Source organism: Echinops telfairi, unplaced genomic scaffold (genome assembly GCF_000313985.2).
Source record: "Echinops telfairi isolate 266 unplaced genomic scaffold, ASM31398v2 ScPeMD7_7469;HRSCAF=8507_1, whole genome shotgun sequence".
Taxonomy (NCBI): domain Eukaryota; kingdom Metazoa; phylum Chordata; class Mammalia; order Afrosoricida; family Tenrecidae; genus Echinops; species Echinops telfairi.
The window spans coordinates 12,874,597-12,891,429 of NW_022111373.1; the positions used below are offsets into that span (position 1 = coordinate 12,874,597).

At 35.0% G+C, this 16,833-nt stretch overlaps 1 protein-coding gene across 1 annotated transcript in view; it reads right to left on the reverse strand.

The window, feature by feature from the left end:
- Positions 1-16,833, reverse strand: part of SLC12A2 (solute carrier family 12 member 2) — a gene marked incomplete at its 5' end in the record, with an annotated part of 96,297 nt that overhangs the window by 27,984 nt on the left and 51,480 nt on the right. The window contains 7 exons of the mRNA XM_004696978.3: positions 1,636-1,726; positions 4,094-4,193; positions 5,388-5,543; positions 7,612-7,713; positions 9,642-9,765; positions 11,189-11,296; positions 15,883-16,034. Coding sequence (XP_004697035.2) covers positions 1,636-1,726; positions 4,094-4,193; positions 5,388-5,543; positions 7,612-7,713; positions 9,642-9,765; positions 11,189-11,296; positions 15,883-16,034 — 833 coding nt within the window. The remainder of the gene's footprint in view (positions 1-1,635; positions 1,727-4,093; positions 4,194-5,387; positions 5,544-7,611; positions 7,714-9,641; positions 9,766-11,188; positions 11,297-15,882; positions 16,035-16,833) is intronic.

Here is a 16,833-nt window from a genome sequence, read left to right on the forward strand (position 1 = left end):
TATCAAGATCTGATGGATATTCCAGAGGAAATTGCCATGCTATTTGAAAAGCATGATACAACTTTTAATGTTCTGATGTTAATATCCCATTTCTTTCACAGAACTTGCAAAGCAACAAACACAAGGCCTCCCTTTTCCTCCCGAAGGAGGTCACTTCACTTCTTAGCTGAATTTACTTTTTTGGCTATCCGTCACTTCTACTGTAACTTAATTTAATAAACTGCTGTCACTTAAGTAAAACCACACAATGAAGAAAAGTTTCTACCGTATCTAAAAGTTTAAATTCTAACCATGGAAGAAGTCAAAACTGAATCTAATTGTCTTTGCAAAGACAAAAGAGCATGATTTTCACATGCTGATTTTTGTGGACAAGAAGTAGGAACCCATTCTGTTTTAAGCAAACAACTAAAACAAAACTCAGCTCTTAGTCCAAACAATTTGGCAAAAATTCTTTAAGTTGTTAATTTGTATAATCAAGTTTTAACCAAGAGCAAACAGAAGACCAAAAATTCTGACTTAGGCTTAAATTGTTAGGATAATTTCTAATTACATTCAGAAAATAAGTGGGAAAAATTGAATGAAGATGGCAAAAAAATACTAACTTACTCAGAATTTTAGTAGTCAATAATTCTGAGAGAGCTGTTTTGGGGCAACCACCAGTGAAATCAGGTTCTATCAGACTAAGACTGCCACTTGTCATTACTATCTCATATATTTTACTATCAAATAGCTGTGAATCATGTTTGAAGTGTCATAGAAATATAAATGCTACTGATGTAATCAAAATTATAGAAGAAAGCTGGGAGAAACAGATAATATAGATGAGTGCACTTGTGTGTGGGGAGAGAAATGGATGAGAAAGATCAACAGATAAAATTTAAAGTAAAAAAAAGTGAAAATGTTAAAAAAAAAAAAGGAACAACAACAACAAAAAAGAACAAGAAGAAAAAAAGGAAAATTTAAAGTCAAAATATGCAGCAAGACAAGCATGCTATTTGGTGATATGAAGGTCTATACGGAAAGAAAATCAGCAGGGCTTGAAAGTGATTGCTTCAGTTATGAAACCATCTTGGGAAAATGAGTCGCTGATCGTGGAGGTTCAGGCCACAGTCCTACAGGAGATCAAGGCCAATGGGCATAGTGGTCCATGAATGCTCTATACTTTGCTAAGTAGTGACTGTGATCTTAAAACCTTGTCAGCAGCCAGCTAAGAAGCTCCATCTCTTCATGACTGGAGAAATAAAGAGTGAAGAGAATAAATGATGCGTGTAAAAAATTAGTCTAGTGGGCTACTGGACCATAACATTACAGCGTACACAACCCTGATATCAAAAGAATTGTAAGATGTCTGGCTACCACCACTAATTGCTCTAACAAAGATCACATTAGAAGGTTCTGGACAGACTGGGGAAATTATGGAATAAAACTCAAGAAGAACTTACTGGCTGGGTAGAAACTGGTGGCACCCCCAGATTATGGCCCATCATCACCCTTCAGGTCTGGAATTGAACTTACCCTCTTGGCTCAATTTTGGCCAAATAACAAGACAGGTGTATAAAGGGAACAATAAGAATCATTGAAGGATGTACTCCTTCAAATGAGCCACTATTTTGAGGTCAAAAGGACAGCATTTACCCAAGGGTGAAGTTCAGAAGGTTGAAGAGAGGAGAAGGAACGGAAAAGGAAAATACAGGTACAAGTGGGATAAGCGATATTACTGTGACAACTGCAATCAATGGCATGAACAAAACATATGAATTGTTGAATAGGAAACTGATCTGCTCTGTAAAGATTCACCCAATTCAGAATAAGAGGTTGAATAATAATTTAAAAGAAGACAGTGGGTGCCTATGGAGTGTAAGCATAGGAGATGAGGGTTTCATGACAAACATACTGTTCTCTCCTTTAGATGATGTACATGTAAAACTCTGGTTAAGAAACAGGAAGCAACAATGGGATAAAATGTTGACATAAATGTTCTCAGCTATATAAAGCTAAGTCTTATTTTCTTAAGTTTTAATCATGGCAAATTAACTTTGACTTTGCTTATACCCTAAGTGCCAGATATAACTTTTACATAATGGAATGATTTCTATTGTCCATCACACTTGGCATCAACTATCAAAACTGTGCTGAAGTCAGTATTTTCCTTCCAGGGATCTCTTTCCTTTTTCGGTTCCCCATCTCTTTCTATCAGAAGGCCAAAGATTGATCATGGCCTCCGGGAACTTTTCATTCTAGAAAAAAAAAAAGAGTCCCATGAGACTAACAAGAAGAATACAAAGAGTTTTCCTAATAGGAGAAGTTTGGTATAACAATTCTTTTCTGGAACTACTCATCCTTCACAGTTCTTTAAGGAACATTATTTTTCCTTTGGTTTACTGACACACATAATTTACATGTGTTTTATAATGTAGAGGCCACTGAGTTGTAATTACTCAATTTTAGAAAGGCAGTTCTTCACACACAAATTGGCAAAGAATCGATTCTGCAAAGTGATCTTGTAAGACACAGAACTGCCCCATAGTGCTCCCAAGGCTGTAAATCTTTACAGGAGCCTGACATATCCTCCCACAAAGAAGCTGATGGATTTAAACTGCTGACCTTTTAGTTAGCAGAATGCTTTAGCTATCATGCTACCAAGGCCTGCTACCTGTTCACAGTCAGAATTAGCCTCTTGGTCTGCTTGTCAAAAATTACAAATCTATTTTCAGCCAAGTACGATAGTCCATAATTTCCAGTAAATTTATACAAGTATATAATATTTCTAATTTATTGTTGTTAAATGCCATCAAGTTGGTTCCAACTCATAGCCTGGTCCTATACCATCCTCACAATCTTGTGTTTGAGCTTCTGGTTTTAGAGAAGTGAAAATTAGTAGTACTTTGGTAATTAAATTTCATCACTTAGCATATTAGGCTAAGGAACAGGTTTTAAACTGAAGGCTAATAAAATAAATGATTGTATCAAGATGACATATGCTTAATGTCACTTACAGAGAAGAAAAGGGAACGAAACTAATTTACGTCACTATCAAAGGCACAATTGGTCTCTACTCACAGAAATAGGAGGAAATTCAGCGCGTGGCTAATTGCCTGCACAAGCAATTGCTTCCTATGCCGTGAGGTTAGATGAATCAGATGGTGCAGGTTCTACTGCTGAACATTTAGAGCAAAGTTTTACAGAAGAATCAACAGGGTGAAAAGAAACAGATTTTCAAATTCTCATGGCCTCTCGACTTTCTAGAACCATCACAGCTGGAGATACTCCTGAAACTATTACCCTGAGATAATCCTGAAACCAAAGCCAATAATGACCCTTCAAGTCTTCTTAGAACCAAACACAATGTGAACTTATATCACTGAAAGGAATAATTCAGAAAAGGAGGTAAGAACAAGTCAATGAAGATAATCGGTTATCCCTGTTTAGCAATTGTTGAACTGGCATATGTGTTGCTGTTTATTATCTGGAACAACATATAATCTTTGAAATAAATATTTTTAGGCAGTGATTCTTCATTACTCTTACTCATTTCCAATCAATCACTGATGAAAAAGTAGCAAATTAGCAATCGATTGGTCCCTTCTAGAGTTCTAAGACTGTAGATCTTTACAGAAGCCAATAACTTCACCTATTCCTCGTAAAGCAGATGGTGGATTTGAACCACCAGTTTGGGGTCAGCAGTACGACACTTGACAATACCACCAAGGCTCTTTTAATTACAAAATAAGGCCTGTCAAAACCTTTATAAATTTCATAGTGGTTAAAAAAGTAGTTACGTAATTTCAAGTCAAGGAGGGGAAAACTGTTCCCTTTACTGCCATCCACTATCTTGAAGCCTTTGAATGTGACCCTTCTAAAACCTCCCTACAACTTTTCTAAGATAGATCATTTTTTCTCCTTGTAGAATTTTGATAAATAAGGAACCTGAATATTGTTTTTGAACAATTGAAAAATTTCAATGACACAAAAAACACTATGCAATGCTTCTAGAGAACATTTTATGAAGTACCAGCATGTGGAAAGATAGCTGAATAACAGAAGAATTAGTTACCAATTAAGACCCACGATGTACATGTTGCTTTCTGCTTACCTAAAGTTTTTCACATGGTCTTCCACTCCAGACAGACGAACGGAATGCTGCAAAGCGTTCAGGTAAGTCAGAGCTTGTGTAGAGGAGCCCCAGTTCACATCTGCGGGAAGAAGAGCTCACTCATGTAGGGCAACAGTATTAACACCCAATCAGTAACTAATCTGATACACACAGAGCTAACAACGCTTTCATACGTTAAAAATCTACTGCTATTATTAAACCATTGTACCTGGAACTTTTATCAAGGTCGACCACTTTATACCAAATGCTAAGCTTATTTTACCATTCCTACATTTAAATAAAAATGTATAATTCAGAAAAGATTTACACGCAACTGGTTTAGAGTTCTTCACCAAAAAAGCATGGGTTTTTATTGTCTGTAAATACATAAAAAAGTCCAGTCGAAGGGAAAGAGGCATAGTAAACACGTTAAGTAGAGCATTTAATTGCTTAGGTTGTGTCAGCAAGTAGATTTCACTTCTTACTAAAGAAAAAGAATTTGGAAACCAAACGGTTTTAGAAATACGTTATTTGGGAGACCAAATAGGCAAATTAGAGAAATAACTACTTCTAAAATGGTTAAAATAATAGCTTCATTATATATTTCATTTCCAGAGTCACCATTCTATTCTAAGACACTTCATTTCTCCTATCTGGATTACAAAATGCCTCCGACTGTTTAAAATTACTGCTTTGCAAACACGATCTCTTCACTTCCAGTCTTTCCTACTGGAGCTTAATGTCTTAATACTGAACACTGAGTTAGTGTTAACATGCCCTAATATTACCCTCTTCTCTAGAAATTCCCCAACAAGATATACAAGTAATCTTTAACTATTCTGGAGTTAAAACATGTTTTTTCCCATGTTCCCAGCTACACAGAGACCAGTGGGAACATACTACGTATCTTCTAATATTTTGTGAATTACATGATTCTTACTACAGTTCTAAAATCACAGTAGAAATCACACATGCTTGTTAGGTTAATAACCTATAGTACCACAAATCTGAACTTTTTCAAAGAGTAATTGTAAAATACAGTATATTGAATGAAGCTGAATAGTATATGAATTTTGTATTTTTCTGTAAGTAATATTAGTTAAGTTTAATTTTGGGTAAAAATGAAATTGCACAGGAATAAAATGCTTCAAAATAATCTTCTGATTAAAGCTATCTGCATTTGGAAATGAAGAGTATTTCCGGTTTAATACACACAACAAACATATCTTTCAAATCAGTGTTTTAAAAATTCTAGTTTTCTGGCTTGAAATACTAAATAGTAAAAGCTACTGACCTGGTTTTTTGTAGGTAACATAAATATACAGCCCGAGGACTATAACATATGTAAGTAATGCGGCCCACCAGTTGATGACAAACATTACTATGCAACAAAGAATTGCTCCAATAAGTGATATCCACATGTTGTAGTATTTGAATGCAGGACGCCAACCTAACAACAACAACACACAAAGTGATTACATACTTTCATTCACCGACTCACCTGTTTTTATAGTGCTACATGTGCGTGCTCAGAATAAGTTTTAATAAGAGGCTACCACACCACTGATTTAAAAGAATTAAATGTAAGGCTAACACATACCAGTAATGTCAATGGTGAGGAGCTCTGGTGGCACAGTGACTTATGTGTTGGGATGCTAATCACAAGGTCAGCAGTGTGACCACCAGCCCCTCCAAAGGAGAATAATGAAGCGTTCTACTCCCATGACAGTCACAAAAAACCACGGGACAGTTCAACTCTGGACCCTACAGTCACTGTGAATCAGAATCAACTGAAAGGGAGTGAGCTTGATGTTTCTGAATGTTAATGACGACTACTGATCACAATCGAATCTTAAGATGTTAAAATTCTTGGATGCCACAAATGGGGTGATGCATCTATTCACTTTGACATTATTCTACTTCACTGGTCTCGCATTCTGACACTCTTCACAAAAAGGCCATATGCAAACCAACTAAGCCCAGTGAATGACAAAAAACTACAGGTTTAAAAATGAAGCAAGGTTTCAAATCGAGTCCATGATTTTTGACTCAACTTTTGGTTTTAACACACAAAACAACCAAACACTAAAAAATACATCTGTACAAAATGATTCACACAAAATATTCATGACAACAATTTAAAATTCATCCACTTGCTAGAGAAACTAAAAGCTGACAATAGAAACAATTATGAATTACGCCCACTCTAAAACAAAATTTGTAATCATGTTTTTAAATTTCAGTAAGGGACAATTAGTATTCATATGCTTTTGACCCTAATTCTATGAAGCAACTCCCTCACAGATAGTTCCAGAGAAAAAATATCTTTAAAGAACATTTCATTATATTTTAATACTGAAAGTTAAAATATTTATATGTCCAAAATCATCCTAGTTTATTTTTCCTGCTGTGTCTTTTCACCTTTTCATCATGTTTTTGCTCCTTTATTATCTTTTCTGATTTGCTACTGTCATTTATTCAAAAGAGCCATTTCGTTGACAGACTTAGAACTTGCTGCATTCAAACTTCTGAAAGGGTTCAATCACACCAACCCAATGCCAGTCAAAGCCGATACTCATTCACAGGGACCCTAGAGGGCTTGCTAGGCTTTTCTTTTTGTAGAAAGAGATTGTCATATTTTTCTCCCTTAAAACTGGTGGGTTTCAACCACCATTCAGTCTGTAATTGGGAACTTAACCAGTGCGCTACCAGGGCTCCGTCTGAAAAGGTTTACAAATGTGTACAGTTTCTCAATCTGTTAGGCAAATCTGTATAAGTTGTAATAGTCAGATACCTAACCACAAATAGTCAAACATTTCCCTTAGTTTTTAAACATATATTGTATGTTAAAAAAAGAAGTATATATGTTTGTTAGTATTTGGCTATGCTTGGTGTTGTAACCAAAAATTAAGCTCTATTAATAAGGATTCAATTTATAACCTTTCTTCTTTGTTAAACCTTCACTGTACGCTACTTCAAAAATTAAAGACATATTCTCAGATACAATATCTTTAACATAAAAATACAGCAATAATGTTTTGATATGTGCAGCCAAGTTGTGTCATTTGTTATTACAAACCATTTATGTACCATACTTTTAATATGATAAAAGTTTATAACTACAGGTTATACTTAAGTCTGATATTCCTAACCCTGGGAATGCTAGTATGTAATAATAAAAATCTTAGAATGTAAGTATGTAAAATCTAGTATGTAAGAATAAAAATCAATTAAACAGAAATCAGCTAAATAAGTATGGGGGGAGGAAAGGAAAATGAAGTTATCATTGATAACTTTAGTCAGAATTGAGAATTAATGCTATCTTAAATACTTTGAAGATAGTTAAAATTATCCATAAATGTCATAATTTCTTTTAAGAATTACACAATACTGCACAAAGACAGATTAAGCTTCAATGAACTAATACCAGACACATCTTTTAAAATGCGTTATTTTTCCCCTCTGAGATAAAAAACATTATCAACATTTATGAAACCTTTTGAAAAACGTAAAATCACCTGGCGATTTTGCTAGAGATGCATGGAACACTGAGAAGTTGATCAGTGCATACGATGCTAAGAAGAAGTTAGAGATAATTGGAGCGATGACATTCAGTTCAGCTGCAAAAGAAACATCCCTTTAATGACATAGTAGGCATTCTGACAGCTTAGATAATGATAAAATGAACACCCCCCCCATCCCCCGTGTCCCCATTCAGATTTAATAAACATTTAGATTTGGGCCGCATGTGCCACAGCTTTTACTTTATAAAAACCCACCCTTTTTTAGGTTAAAATGTATTATCAAAATGTTATATTTGTAAGAGCTCCCAATAAAATGATTAATTATTAATAATAATAAAAAAGAATGTTTTGAAACCAAATTGTGGTAGCAATTTGTTTTTTTTACAAAAAGAAATTAATATCATATGATAGCAGTTTGGGCCCATTTTGAATTTGTTCCACTTTTTAATATTCTCTTTCTTTTCGACTAAGGTTTCTTCTGTTTTCTCTCATTTTAAAAAATTTTTTATTTTTTGGTTTCTTTTTTCTGTTTTGAATGTTTTTCTATATAAGAAATCCAGAGTAAGTAAATCAGAGAGTGGATTAACAACTACTGAGCTGTGTGATATGTGAATTATACAACTATTTAAAAAAGAAATCTATCTTTAAATAGAGTGCAAATCATCTTTATAATTCACTATTCTGAAATTAATATATTCTTTCCATTCATAAGGCAAAGATACACACATAATCCAAGAATTCTATGTGGTCTTAATTTTAGTGTTTTAATGAAAAACTACATGAATAATATATCACTTTCCAATAAGACTTTGAACTTCACCCACATTAACACATGAAACCACTATAAATCCATTATTGACTGCTATATACATTTTCTCAGTTTCATTATTCATTGAATATGTATTTAAGTTGTTTCCACAATTTTCACTATTGACATAAATGATACTATGAACAATTTTACAGCTGTTTCTTGGACATATATGGAGATTTTCTAAAGTCTAGTCAAATACATACTTACCAACATTACATGAAAACTTGTTCCCACACACTCCCTAAAACTGAAGTGTTATTATCAGATTTTAATGTATAATATTCTGAGTGGTTAGATGATATTCTTTAAAACTTAAAGGTGTAATGTATTTTTAGCTATTTAAGGTCCATTTGCTTGAGATCAATGGGCAAAAGTGACCAAAAAATGGTTCATGGAGGTTCCACTTTTATGGAGGACATTAAGATCCTTATCTTGATGTAGGGGCACACTTTTAAGGACATTAAGATCTTTATCGTGATGCTGGTGGCACCTTTTTTTAGGAGCAAGAAAATTCCTAAGAAAACTCCTTCTTGTCCTAATGATAAATTAGTAATGGTAATTTTAACATATTCATCAGAAAAAAACTACTCGTATTCCACACGAAGTAAATTTGTTTATAATTGTGGTAGTTATATACGGTTTCCAATTTGAGAGGATAAAGAGTGAAGGGTGGAGTTTGGCCTGTCATCAGGTCACAGTTTTATGACCTCATTTGGAGGCACTAAGGAGATAAATACCTCCCTGGAGGCAAGACACATGCTCACTCCCTGAGGGACATTTCTGATGAGAAGCCACATGAAGCTAGCCTGATGCAGCCAGAGGCCTGGGAGCAGAAGGGGACAAGTGGAGACCTCTGCCAGCGCTGAGATGCTTACAACACCACTGGATCCACAAGACTTCCCAACCATTGGCCTGTACTCTTCCTGCACTCGGTATCATTGAACGTGTTTCCTGAGTCTGAAGAGGACTTCATAGAATGGTATCGGACATATGAGCTAATATCAGACTTAAGGACTTGATTGGGACTGGGCTAGGATGTTTTCTCAATATTCAATAGCTCTTGTATATAAAGCTCTTTCCTATACACAGGAGTGTCTATGAATTTGCTTTTCCTGTCTACTCAGACTAACAAAATAATTTAATAAATTAATGTTTCCAACTAATATTAAAAGCATATCAAATTTTACATTTGTACACCATTTATATGACTAACCAATTAGGATGAATCCAAGTGCAATCAAGAAGGTTAAGATGTAGCCACGAAGAGGTTCATTGTTCTTCCCATAACCTTGAGCAAACATCTGGAAAGCTGGGTAGATGTTATCCTTACACAGGGCCTAAGGAAGAGATATGAGCATTAAGATAGGATATACTGAAATTAAATACATATACAAATTTATTTGCAGTTATGCCAATCCAGGAAAGTCATCCAAGTTTCTAATTACTGGTCTTCTTTTTCCTGTCTCGCATTACGTCGTCACCTGGTCATTGGTGTGAACCCCAAGTATAAAGTTTAAGCTTTATAAAACAAGAACTATAAAACTTAATCATTTTCTTGAAAAAAATCACTCAATATGGTTTAAAATAGATATTTTCCACCTTTACTAGGCTCTTCTACAACATTAAGAATGAGGATGAAGAACCTGCATTTCATTTGTTTGAGTTAGTAAGTAAAGTTCATCAGCTGCTTTTGTTGAATGTTCATTAAAGGAAGAGAATGTCTACCCTAGTCAATACTTTTCCCTTAATAATAACCAGAATTTATGGCATAATTTCATACAATAAAGCATTTCAAAAACAGACCATTTTGGTTAGCATCATGCTTGTTGGGATAAAATACTCTGATCTATGAACTTAGTTTATTAACTTATGCTAATAATATATCAGAATGGTAAAAATGCATTACTAGATTTAGAAAGACAACATCCCAATAATTAGTCAGTGTACAATGAGTCAGTTTATAAAGGCGGTCTTGAAGTTATGAAGAAGATCCCTTCCTCTTTTAAATTAGAATTTGTAGCTAAGGAGGAATAAGCAAGTATAGTTCTCATTTAGCATTATTTAGCACAGGAACGCTTAAAGGCTTCTCAGTTATTTAAAGCTACTGTATATACTCGAGTATAAGCCGAGTTTTTTTTTTTACCACATTTTAAATGCAGGTTTTGTGGTAAAATTAGGTGCCTTGGCTGATATTCAGGTCGGCTTATACTAGAGTATATATGGTACGTTTTAAGAAAGTGGTGATTATGGTGAAGATTTTACCAATAGGGGTCGTCTCAATCATTTGAAAGTCAGGGTGAGTTTACCAAATCTTAAAAGGTCAGTACAAGTTTTCCATCAATCAGGTTTGGTTTGTAACCCCTGGAGTGGCTGTATACACATCATCATATACATATATGAGGTTTTCAGTGGCTACTTGCTCCGAAGTGGACATCTTATTTCTTCTTGGTAGTCTGTTCTTTGTCTGGAAACTGCTGAAACCTGTTCACGTTGGGTGACCCTGCTGGTATTTGAAATACCAATGATATAGCTTCCAGCCTCACAGCAACACACAGGCCACCACAGCACAACAGACAGACAGACAGACAAATGTTTCATTCTGTTGTACGTGGGGCCGCTACAGGTCGGAACCAACTTGACGGCACGTGACAACAACATAAAGTTGGGAGGAACATAAAAAATATGAAAATACGACAATTCTCAGTTGAAAATTACTTTAGTTCCCCCTTGAATAAAGTTTTGCAGGGTGGACAAACTCACCTGGAATATTTTGGGCGCGCTCACCAGGGATGCTAGTGCAGAAGAAAGAGTAGCTGAAAAAATACCTGCAGAGATTAATGGTGCAAATCCTGACACCATGCTCATTACCTTAAAAAGAGAAATCAAAAAGAGGGAACAATTAGTCTTACAAGTTATTCAAAACAGGGCTCACGAATGGGATTAGCTTATTGATGCTCATGAAGGAAACTGCCTGCCATTTTATGGTATCTCTAACTTGTTCTCATATGATCGAAGATAGAAAGAATATACATGCAAACCAAGATAAAGCAAATGGAGGTAAAATATAATCAACGAGTACATAGAAGAGGCACATAGTTGTTCATGGCATACTTTTCTATGTCTGAAATTTGTCAATAAACAAAATTAAGAGAGAGGAGTTGTTCGATGAGTTCATTTAGCTCGATCCATCCATTATAAGTTTCTAGAACTGTGAAGGATAATCATCAGATTCATTATTTCAGTAGCAAAGAATTATCTCTCATTGTATTGACTAGGAACATGGCAACTGAGAGCACAGAGTTAAGACAGTCATGTTAAGCTGGTTATAAGTATTTTTACATTGGATTATAATTTGATACCATAAATCAGAATCAAAGTTAGCTATGAGAACATTTTGCAATAAACTTATTCCACATGTGGATTAACCACACATTGATTTTTATACGTAAATGTCTTTTCCTGATCGATTCAGATCTTTCAGGAGACTCAGTGTTAAATATGAAGAACACATTTTTCAACTTTTAAAAACATTAGCAATGATCTTTCTGTGAATATTAAAGAAAAAAATTTCTAACTGAATTTTTTCATCTCCCAATAATATTACACTGATAGCCCAAGGAAGGAAGCCCACATTTGGCTTATTAACTGATTCATCAAAAGTTTGACAAGGAAAATTTAGACATATAAGAAACTTAAGACTATATATAAAACTTAAAACTTTAGATTTAAAAAGAGGCAGGTTACTTATCTCCCTGAAGTATAAAACGGACATTATAAAGTGTTTATTTGTCAAATTCCAAGACAGTCTCTTACTTCTATATTCCTCAGTTATGTTCTTTCATTCATCCATTCTTCATTTTCCAAATGACAGGGATTATACTTTTAAAGGCTTTACCCAAGCCCCTATTTTGTATCACTTTCTAAAATATACATATATTTAGCAATTACTTGAATTTGAACACAGTTTTAAACTAAACTCCTCTTTGCTTGAACAAGACTATTCTAGGCTTGATAACAACAACACATTTTTGTCTTTAAAGGGAACAATACAAAAGAACTGACTGGCAAAAGAACTGATTGGCACTTTTCAGTCACTGGGCAGAGCCCAATGTTTGGGCCTTTCATACACAATATCAATGTCAGAATTGGCCCGAATCATTAGCTGGGCATGAATACTTCCTTTCGTTTCTACAATATTGCCTTGTGACTAGAAAAACTTCTATTATATAATTGGATTCAGAATCATCACTGATAGCACAGTCAATATCAGTTGTTTGAAAGTATATATGCAAAAATAAAAATAGTATTATCAATAAAAATTTTATTTAAAATTCTTATATTAATATTTACATTTTGTTCTTACTAAGTTCTGTTGAGTCATTTCTGACTCAAAATGAACCTATATAAAATAAAACATGTCCTATCTTGTATGCAACATGGATACTGGGTTTTGAAATACACTAACTTCATAATGATTGCTTATTGTCTGCATACATAACTTGAAAACTTTGAGGGGCAAAATTTATACTTTCATTGAGTCAGTAGAACCCATCTATTCTATAAATTTACCACAGAATATTTTGCTTGAATCTTCTCGGTCTATACCCTTTGAGATATTTAACAGCATCTGAGCATTTATCAAGTGACTCTCAAACTAATTCTCAAGATTAACTTTAGTAATTAATTACTCCACATCTCACATTATTTTTCCTCAATTTCTAAAATATCCATAAATTTGACTGAATTAAATTTGCCTTCTCATTTAGGACGTAACAGATGTAATAGTAAACACAGCAGAAGGATAGGTACTCTCCAAATACTGGGGAATTCTAATCTTGACACAGTTCATGTCTACTTTACATTGTTTTACAATGCTCACTAACTTTCCATCGTCATTCAGAATTAAATTCTGTGGTTAAATGAGTTTTACCCCCATATAACTTTATATGGGCCATACTGAATTAACACTAATAATGATGAATATTTTTTTTAAAAAGCAATTAAAAGCATTTATGAGGGCAACCCTAATAAGAAAATTGAGTTGATTTCAGCAGGGATCATACGTTTACCATTGCACTAACATATCAAGAGAATAACGCAAATACAATATATGGAATTTGGAAAGGAAAGGTTTTCTTCATAACTTATGGGATTGTTTAAATGTACAATTTATCTATAAAAATATTTCACCTAACATTTTAAATTATTCTTTGAACTAAAAAGGCATACACTTGGTTTAAATTTTTCCATATGTTGGGAGAACTTCCTTTTCCAGGGAGATGGATTATTGTTATTTATTTCTCAAATAGAAAAACAAAAACCTGGATATTATTTATAAAATAACCAACTTGCAGACACATGTGGAATTAATATGCATTGGAATCACCTTGAGGGCGAATAGTAGTAAAGCTAAATCAATATTTAAGCATCAAATAACATAGTCCATCATAAAGGGGAAGTCAGAAAGTATTGCTAACAAGAAAAATCACAGAACCACTTATTAAACACAAATATCAAAATACGTGACTATTGCTTTTTGGCGTATCCTGGATCTAGGCCTATACATTCCTAAAGGAAATGTTTCCATCTCTCTAACCTCTTCCTGAAGAACTGTGTGTTCTTCAAGTTTTACCACACAGTAATTTCGGCATCCTCTCAAAAATCCTCACTGCCATTGAGTGGATTTGACTCCTAGCGATGCTAAGGGCCAGAGTAGAACTGCCCCTTTGTGTTTCCGAGGCTGTAAATCTTCACTGGGAGAAGAAAGTCTTATTGTTCTCCCATGAGCACCTGGTAAATTTGAACTGCTGATCTTGTGGTTAAGCAGCCCCATATTTAGCCAACTATGTCGGCAGGGCTCCTTCTTGCCATTCTCAAGTAACTAAAATCGGAATCCTTTTCAATGTTCTTTGGGTTTGGAGACCCAGAAAGAGTGTGATGGGGCAAGATTCGGGCTGCTGGGGGGCTGGAGTAAAGCATATCCTGAAATGTTGCCTTGCTGCTCTTTAAGAATGAGAAAGATGTATTATTGTGATGGGAAATGATTCCTTAGAGAATTTTTTTGGTTATTTTCTCACCAATTTTCTTAAAATTTCTTCATAGTAAGTCCCTAGGATTGTCCTGCCTCTGTTAAAAAAAAAAAAAATCTATGAAGATGATCTCTTTAGGAATCCCAAAGAAATGGTTACCACAACGTTCTACGCTGCCTTCTTTGCCTTGAATTTAACAGGCCCAGAAGATCCCCTTTGAAGGGACCTTTGTTTCGATTGCATTCTAATGGGACGAGGACAAGCATTTACTCAAAGAACTGGTCTAACTCTCAACTAATCAGAGACATGCTTAAACACTTATTGTTTGAAAGAAACCCTTGTATATATAAACTGGAATGCTACTAGCAATACTTTTTGGCTTACCCTGTATGTATATTTGTATGATGAATGTGACTATATATGCATATATTCATAAATACAACAAAATACGTAAGGGGCATAGTTACTTTTTAGACAAAAGCAAACACTTGGTGGGATTGGTTTTCTAGGTTTGAAAAATTGAAACAACTATCTTATATCGTCTTGGTCAACTAGCATAATATAGTTCATAAAATTATGTTCTACATCTAATCTGGTGACTGATGTATGGAATCTTAAAAGCTTACCACAGGCCATCTGTAACTAGTGGTTTCTCCCTGTTGGGAGCAAAAAACAAAGAAGGAAACCAGGACTCCAAAGAATCATCTCATCTATGAGACCAATACCCGCTCCACTGTCATTGCATTGATTCAGAGCCAATCTTTACAGGAACAGACCATCTCATTTTCCCCCGGAAGAGCTGCTAGTGAGTTTGAACTGCTGACGCTGAGGTTAGCAGCCCAACACTTACCTGGCAGTATCACTCGGGCTCCTTTACAAGATAGTCTACAATCACAGGTTCCCAAATTTATCTGGCCTACCACGCCCCACAGAAAAAAAATTACTCCGTGCCCCCCTGGCAATGAAAAACTTTTGTACTATAGTCCATACTCCAGGACAAATTGTAGGTATCTGATTTTGCAGGCCCCCTGGATCCTTCCAGCACCCTACAGGGGATGTTATCAATCACTTTGGGAAACACTGGTCTACATGAATCTCATGGTGCCTACCCATCACTACCTACCATTCTAAATAACAGTCACAATAGATAAACCCTGAAACAAAGTACAAAAATATGGAAAAGAACTTCAAATTCCTATAAAACAAACAACAGCCTTACTGGACTGCTTGAGACCAGAAGACGTCCCAAGATATATTACCTATTCAAACTTTGAATTGAAACTAATCCCTAAAGTCACCTTGTAGATAAGTAACAGATTGGGTCAAGAATAAAGGGGTCAGTTTCGATAGCTGGCTGTCTGACCGCTACAGAAATAAAGAATGCCCTTTAAGTGTTCTCCATATAAATATAATTTCCATGCTTACCTGGAAATTGTTCATTAGGCCATAATAGCAAGGACTGCTTTCACAAGATGAAAAGTCAAAGTTTAATTTGCAGGCTGCAGAAGTACAGTTTGTTAACTCAGTCACAATAGTGTCGTTAATGCTGCCAGTGGCATCCCGAACAACACAAGAACCTGAAGCAGAAATGACAATGAGAACAAGAGTATAACTAACATTAACGTTCATTTATGAAATATATGTACTCATTAAAAACTACACTACTACATTAACATACCTGTTTACAGTAGTATACAGTTTACAGTTAACAACTAGAATGACTACTGTGAGTAGAATTTAGAAAGCATCATGATCCCCATTTTTAAATAGTGATATGAAACCTTTAATAAAGAAAAATACAGGCAGCCCCTGGGTTGAAATGAGACCTTTTCCTAACAGTGTTATCTTTAACAATGTCAAATTTGTAGGTCAGAAAGAACAGGTGCACTTGATACTAAGGAAATCCGATAACAGAGGTTAATATACTTAGCAGTTAGCTAAAAACTTGGTGGCCCTGCAGAAGAAAAGCTATACCAGCCAGCTTCCATAAAGAATACACCTCTGGGAACACTATGGGCAGTTTGATTCTTTCCTATAGGGTCATGTGAGTTGGCACTGACTTGACAGCGCTAAGTTTGCATTTTTCGTTTGGTTAGTTAAGACTGGAAGCCTTCTCGGTGATTTAAAAGCTGCATGTAGTAGAAGTGAAGGTAACTGTGAGGAAGAACAGGTTGGGATTAGGGGGCAGATGAGCACTGGTACAATTTTTTTCAGATTGAGGGCAATTTTATATAACATAGAAGGGAAAATTGGATGTTGGAGTCTTAAATGGGAACGGACCAGCCTGTAGAGACTATGTACTTTTAAAAGCTGTATATGCATCCGTAAGGAATGGTATACTAGAAAATCTTGTACCTGGCTGATTTGGTTAAGATT